At 41.0% G+C, this 7,744-nt stretch overlaps 1 protein-coding gene across 1 annotated transcript; it reads left to right on the top strand.

Moving 5' to 3' along the window:
* The first annotated feature begins 564 nt into the window (after nt 1-564).
* Nucleotides 565-7,501, top strand: LOC141176222 (vacuolar protein sorting-associated protein 37A-like). Its single transcript, XM_073660207.1, has 4 exons — nt 565-895; nt 1,134-1,261; nt 7,005-7,063; nt 7,414-7,501. The coding sequence occupies exons 1-4, from the start codon at nt 852-854 to the stop codon at nt 7,459-7,461; spliced, it is 279 nt and encodes a 92-aa protein (XP_073516308.1). The 5' UTR covers nt 565-851; the 3' UTR covers nt 7,462-7,501.
* The last annotated feature ends 243 nt before the right edge of the window (nt 7,502-7,744 follow it).

The raw sequence follows: 7,744 nt of genomic DNA, 5'->3' as shown, positions 1-7,744 counted from the left end.
GGGGCCACACCATAAGTTTGTCCCCTTTTATGCCCATAGCAGCCAGAGATGCAGATGTGTTATGTGCAGCATGAGATGGGGCATTATCATGCATGAAAATGATCTTGCTGCGGAATGCACGGTTCTTCTTCTTGAACCATGGAAGGAAGTGCTGTTTGAGAAACTCAACATACATTATGGAGTTCATCTTTACCCCTTCAGGGATCCTAAAAGGGCCGACAATCCCTCTCCCCATGATTCCAGCCCAAAACATTACTCCACCTCCTCCTTGTTAGCGCCGTAGCCGTGTTTGCATGGGGTGTCCATCAACCAGCCATCCTCCACTCCATCCATCTGGACCATCGAGATCATTTCATGCATGATAATGCCCCGTCTCATGCTGCACATAACACATCTGCATCTCTTCACAAGTCTGCAGTCAGTGTCATGTCGGATCAGAAAACCCCTTTAAGAGCTTGTCTAATCTTGTTTCATCAGGAGCACACTGCTCCTCTGTCTTGCTGGCTACCTCCTTGCTGGGGGCAGTGCTCTCCTGAAGATGGACAGTTTCAACCAGCGGCATGGTCGCGCCGCTGGTCTGAACTATGCACTTTCCTCTGCTGTCGGCAGAGACCGCTTTGACTTTGCAGCGTCGGAGGAGCACAGAGGTACTGAATCCAGGGATCCGGCCAACTTCAGAGCTGCACTTGCAAGCTGTATAGCAAACTGCTTTCCTTGCCTAGGAGACTGGCCACCACTGATAGACAGCAGCAGTGGCCGGTAACCTAGGCACCGAACATTTCTGTTTCTGTAGTCTCTCACCAGTACCTGTATATATTTCTTAGGTGGGTGTGAACGGCTTTACATATAAGATGCCTGATCTCCCTGAAACGTTTCCTGAGCTGTCAGATTTGAGGTTTGTATTTTTACAACTAAAATAAAAAAAAAAAAAAGTTTAATTTTTATTTGTCAAAAAAAAATTTCTGAATTCTATATTAGTTCTAATGATAAAATGACATCCATCCTAGTATTCCCCAGGGCCACCCCTATAGATAAGTCTGTGGGGGCTTATTCTGCACACTAGCTTCTCTGTACCCTGTTGTAACTTTTCCATGAAAGTCTTGGACGCACGTTTCTCTTTTTTTCTACTTCAGCGTGTCACAGCTCACCGATATGATGGAGCAAGAGGATGTTCTTCTGGAGCAGTTTGTAAATCTTCCACAACTAAAACAGATTATATCTGATAAAGAGGAGCTAGTGAAAAATATCGAGGAGCTGGCAAGTAAGATTTGGTGGATGGTAGTTGAATACGGTTTTCATAGTGTTAATTCATAGTTTTGATGCCTTCAGTGTGAATGTACAATTTTCAAAGTCATGAAAATACAGAAAAATCTTTAAATGAGAAGGTGTGTCCAAACTTTTGGTCTGTACTGTATATATATATATATATATATATATATATATATATATATATATATATATATATATATATATATATATATATATATGTGCGTCTCATAAAATTAGAATATCATCCAAAAGTTAATTAATTTGAGTTCTTCAATACAAAAAGTGAAACTCATATATTATATAGAGTCATTACAAACAGAGTGATCTATTTCATGTGGTTGTTTCTGCTAATGTTGATGATTGTGACTTACAGCCAATGAAAACACAACAGTCATTGTCTCAGTAAATTAGAATAATTAAGAAAAAAACACCTGCAAAGGCTTCCTACGTGTTTAAAAAGGCCCCTTAATCTGTTTCAGTAGGCTCCACAGTCATGGGGAAGACTGCTGACTTGACAGATGTCCAGAAGGCAGTCATTGACACACTCCACAAGGTCCCAAAGTTCCAATTTTAATTTGGAAATCAAGGTCCCAGAGTCTGGAGGAAGAGTGCAGAGGCCACAGTCCAAGCTGCTTGAGGTCTAGTGTGAAGTTTCCACAATCAGTGATGGCTTGGAGAGCCATGTCATCTGCTGGTGTAGGTCCACTGTGTTTTATCAAGGCCAAAGTCAGCGCAGCCGTCTACCAGGAAATTTTAGAGCACTTCATGCTTCCCTCTGCCCACAAGCTTTTTGGAGATGGAAATGTCATTCTCCAGCAGGACTTGGCACCTGTCCACACGGCCAAAAGTACCAATACCTGGTTTACACACAACAGTATCACTGTGCTTGATTGGTCAGCAAACTCGCCTGACCTTAACCTCATAGAGAATCTATGGGGTATTGTCAAGAGGAAGATGAGAGACACCAGACCCAACAATGCAGAGGAGCTGAAGGCTGCTATCAAAGCAACCTGGGCTTCCATAATACCTCAGCAGTGCCACAGGCTGATCGCCTCCATGCCACGCCGCATTGATGCAGTAATTGATGCAAAAGGAGCCCGAGCAAGTATTGAGTGCATTTACTGAACATACATTTCAGTAGGACAACATTTCGGATTTTAAAATAATTTTTTAAGCTGTTATAAAATATTCTAATTTACTGAGATAATGACTTTTGTGTTTTCATTGGCTGTAAGCCATAATCATCAACATTAACAGAAATAAACACTTGAAATAGATCACTGTGTTTGTAATGACTCTATGTAATATATGAGTTTCACTTTTTGTATTGAAGAACTGAAATAAATTACGGTAACTTTTTGATGATATTCTAATTTTGTGAGAAGCACCTGTATATCTACACTGACAACAAAAAGTTAGGGATATGTGGCTTTCTGGTGAAATGTATGGAAAATGTAAAAAGTTCTCTCTACAGTAATATATTGTAATACAAGTAGGGCGTTTAAGTAGAAGCATGTAACGGTGATTTCCTCATCTCAAACCATTTATTGAAACAAATGCCAACAACAGTGGTGGGTATACCCCAACAAAAAATGTCAATGTCTCAATAACTTGTCATGTGGCCTTGAGCAGCATCAATTACAGCTCGACAATGAATTCTCCTGCTGTTCACAAGTGGAGTTATTGTCTGCTGAGGCATGGCATCCCACTCTTCTTGGAGGGTGCAGGGCTGTGGAGTCTGAGTCGGTGTCTATTTTGGTGGAGTCGGTATAAAATGGACCCACTCCGACTCCTAAAATATAGAATAAATTGGGTACAGCAGTACAATACAGGATGTGCTGTAAATGTTTCCATAAGAATTTGTGAAAGTTATGAAATGTCCTATACATGTCTGTTCTGTTCCTGATCTAAGGATCTCGGCTTTTAGTTCAGATGAATCTGTGCTGCACTTTATGTACACGCTCAGTAGTGACCAGGGCTGTGGAGTCAGAGTCGGGAGTCGGAAGTTTGGCTTACTGACACCACAGCCCTGGAAAGGGCGGTTCTCAGGTCATTGAGGTTCTGGGGTACAGAGTTACGAGCCTCTACACAGCGACTCAGCTGATCCCATAGGTTTTCTATGGGATTCAGGTCTGGAGAAAATGCAGGCCACTCCATTTGAGGTTCCCCTGTCTCCAGCAGCCATTCCCTAATGATGCAACCTCAATGAGCTGGAGCCTTGTGATCCATGAGGATGAAATTAGGCCTGTGTTGTGAATGCAGAGGGACAATGACAGGATTAATGCTGTTATTCAAGTAGTAGGGGCTGTTTAATACCAATTCTAATTGAACCCCAAATTTTATTGGGCGATACATGGATCAAACACCTGATGTGAATTTTGCCATTAAGCTCCTTGTTAGAGAACAGCAAGTTGTGCAAAAAGTACTGAAACATTGAACAGTTGGACATGTGCATTCAAAAGTTTAGAGAAGGTCACATTAAGTTCACCTGAAAAGGTTAGAGGGCATTTTAGGTTCATCCTGAAATTTCACCCAAAAGCCAAATATTCCTAACTTTTTGTGGGTAGTGTATATACACACACATACATATACATGGTGGTAAAAATAGTATTTGATACACTGCCGATTTTGCAAGTTTTCCCACCTACATAGAATGGAGAGGTCTGTAATTTTTATCGTATATCCACTTCAACTGTGAGATACAGAATCTAAAAATAAAAACCAGAAAACCACATTGTTTGATTTTCAAATCATTAAATTGCATTTTATTGCATGGAATTAGTATTTGATTTCCTACCAACCAGCAAGAATTCTGGCTCTTACAGACCTGTTAGTGTTTCTTTAAGAAGCCCTCCTACTCTGCACTCATTACCTTTTATTAATTGCACCATATAAACCTGTATAAAAGACACCTGTCCACATGCTCAATCAATCACACTCCAACCTCTCCACCATGGCCAAGATCAAAGAGCTGTCTAAGGACACCAGGGACAAATTGTAGACCTGCACAAGGCTGGCATGGGCTACAAGGCAGTAGACAAGGAGCTTGGTGAGAAGTCAACAACTGTTGGCACAATTATTAGAAAATGGAATAAGCACAAGATGACTGTCAATTCTCCTCGGTGTAAGGCTCCATGCTAGATCTCGCCTTGTGGGGTAAGCATGATTCTGAGAAAGGTCAGGAATCAGCCCATCACTACACAGGAAGACCTGGTCAATAACCTGAAGAGAGCTGGGACCACAGTCTCAAACAACAGCACATGTCCAGGCCCATTTCAAGTTTGCCAATGACCATCTGGCATGGGAGAAGGTCTTGTGGTCAGATGATACCAAAATAGAACTTTTTGGTATCAACTCCACTCGCCGTGAGAAAGAAGGAGGATGAGTACAACCCCAAGAACACTGTCCCAACCGTGAAGCATGGTGGGGAAAATATCATACTTTGGGGGTGCTTTTCTGCAAAGGGGACAGGATGACTGCACCATATTGAAGGGAGGAAGGATGGGGTCATGTATCGCGAGATTTTGTCCAACAACTTCTATCCCTCAGTAAGAGCATTGAAGATGGGACGTGCCTGGGTCTTCCACCATGACAATGACCCGAAACACATAGCCAAGGAAACTAAGGAGTGTCTCTGTTAGAAGCATTTCAAGGTCCTGGAGTAGCCTAACCAGTCTTCAGACCTGAACCCAGTAGAAAATCTTTAGAGGGAGCTGAAACTCCAATGTTGCCCAGCGACAGCCCCGAAACCTGAAAGATCTGGAGAAGATCTGTATGGAGGAGTGGGCCAAAGTCCCTGCTGCGGTGTGTGCAAACTTGGTCAAGAACTACAGGAAACTTCTGACCTCTGTAATTGCAAACAAAGGTTTCTGTACCAAATATTACGTTCTGTTTTTCTATTGTATCACATACTTATTTCAATCAATAAAATGCTAATTAATTATGTAAAAATCATACAATGTGATTTTCTGGATTCTTCTTCTGTCTCTCACAGTTGAAGTATACCTACGATAAAAAAAAAATACAGACCTCTCCATTCTTTGTAGGTGGGAAAACTTGCAAAATCTGCAGTGTATCAAATACTTATTTTCCCCACTGGATATACACAGCGAGTGAAATACTCACACTTCACCAATTTTCTAAGTAACTATGTTACTAAAGGTGCTATAGGCATGAAATTCTCCCCAGATATCAGTAACAGACCATCCAATCCACATAGGCAAAGAAATCAAACAATAGATGTCCATAAATTAAGTTATGTGTAATAATGAGAAATTACACAGGGAAAAAGTATTGACTATGCTTACTGAAATGTATTTAATACTTCGTACACAAGCCTTTGTTGGTGATGACAGCTTCAAGATTCATCCTGTATGGAGAAACTAGTCGCATGCATTGCTCAGGTGTGATTTTGTCCCATGCTTCCACACAAACACGCTACAAATCCTGAAGATCCCTTGGGCTCCTTCTATGAACTCTGAGCTTCAGTTCCTTCTATAAATATTCTGTTGGATTCAGGTCAGGTGATTGGGTGGGCCATTGTAGCAGCTTTAATTATCTCTCTCTGAAAACAATTGAGCGTTTCCTTGGCTGTGTGTTTGGGATCATTGTCTTGCTGAAATGTCCACCCTTGTTTCATCATCATCCTGGTAGATTGCAGCCGATTTTTATCAAGAATGTCTCGTACATTTATCCATTCCTTCTTCCTTCATTAATATGAAGATTGCCGTACGCTGAAAAACAGCCCAACACCATGATGTTCCCACCTCCAAATTTCACTGTTAGTATGGTGTTTTGGGGGTGATATGCAGTGTCTTTTGGCCTCCAAACATGGTGTGTATTATGACATCCAAAGAGTTCAATTTTGGTCTCATCTGACCAGACTATATTCTCCCAGTATTTCACAGGCTTGTCTAAATATTGTTGAGCAAACGTTAAACACGTGTCAACATGCTTTTTGTTCAGCAATGGAGTCTTGCGTGCTAAGCTTGCATACAGACCATGGAGGTTGAGTGCATCACTTATAGTTTTCTTTGAAACAATTGCTGATTCCTGGTCTTTCTGTAACTCTCCACAGGTGGTCCTTGGTCATGGACAACTCTTTTGATAATTAATTTCACTCCTCTGTTTGAAATCTTGCGGGGAGCACTTGGTCGTGGCCGGTTTATTATGAAATTATGTTCTTTACATTTCTGGATTATGGCCACAGCAGTGCTCACTGGAGCCTTCAGTAATTTAGAAATTCTTCTGTAACCAATACCGTCAGTATATTTTGCAACAATTAGGTTGCGGAGGTCTTGAGACCGCTCACTGGTTTTACCCATCATGAGATATTTCTTGTGTGGCATCTTGCTAACGAGACACCTTTTTATAGGCCATCAGTTGAACCACCTAATATTATTTTTCACTAAGTGGCAGGATGGGTTTCTAATTACTGATAGATTTCAGCTGGTGTCATGACTTTCCATGGCTTTTTGCCTCTCTCTCTCTTCATGTGTTCAGTACCTTTTTCCTGTGTCATTTCTCATTATTACACATAATTCATGGACATCTATGATTTGATTTCTTTGCCTGTGTGGACTGGATGGGTTGTTACCGACATCTGGTGAGAATTTCATGTCAATAGCACCTTTAGTAATATATTTACTTAGACAATTGGTGACATGTTCAATACTTATTTCATCCTCTGTATGTGTATATTAATATAGAATTTTTTTAAAATATTTTTAATCCAGAAAAGAATCTTCAAATTGAGCCAATTCTGGAGTCAAAGCGACAAGCATTATTAGATAAGGTAAGCCACTGTGGATGGGGCTGACATGGCAGGCGCAGTCTTTACGGCAGGTTTGGTTCATTTGTGGATTGTGCTAAGGAATTCTGACGATCTCACCCTTGCTATATTGAAGTTGGTGAAATTCACATTGATAATCTGCTGTATTTTCACCCCACAATGACATGCCGGGATTTGGAACATCTTTGGCGTTCTCATTTTTCTATATGGGCAATCTTTACAGTTTGCGGATGAGATTTGTAAAGTCTCATCCACTTACCTTATAAACCTGCTCTGATCTGGCCGTAAAAGCTGCAGCAAATGGGGCCCGTGTGAATTCATCCTCATTTCCTTGTGTTTTTCTTCTCTTCCAGTATGAGCTTCTGACTCAAATGAAAACCAGCAAAGACAGCATGAGCTGAGCGAGGTAATGTGGCGGATACGGGGCTGGAGAAGATGGCGCCTGCGGGACAGTGATATCACCTCTTGTGAATGGTGGATTCTATTCTATATTGATTGTTACCTTTCATTATTATCCTGTCTGTGATGATCATGAGACTGATGCAAAGCCTTGTGAACAGAATAAGAAGTTTGAGTCTAGTATTAGGATTAATGGCCAGTTTGCATTTTTTTTTTATCTAGATTGTGTTATGGAAAATCGAAGAAAAACTCAGTAGTTAAAAATAACATGTAAAGAGAACCTGT

This window comes from Phyllobates terribilis, unplaced genomic scaffold (assembly GCF_046119375.1).
Source record: "Phyllobates terribilis strain yellow unplaced genomic scaffold, ASM4611937v1 Scaffold_17__1_contigs__length_24005725, whole genome shotgun sequence".
In the NCBI taxonomy this organism is placed as follows: Eukaryota; Metazoa; Chordata; class Amphibia; order Anura; family Dendrobatidae; genus Phyllobates; species Phyllobates terribilis.
This window is presented reverse-complemented; position numbering and strand designations above follow the sequence as displayed.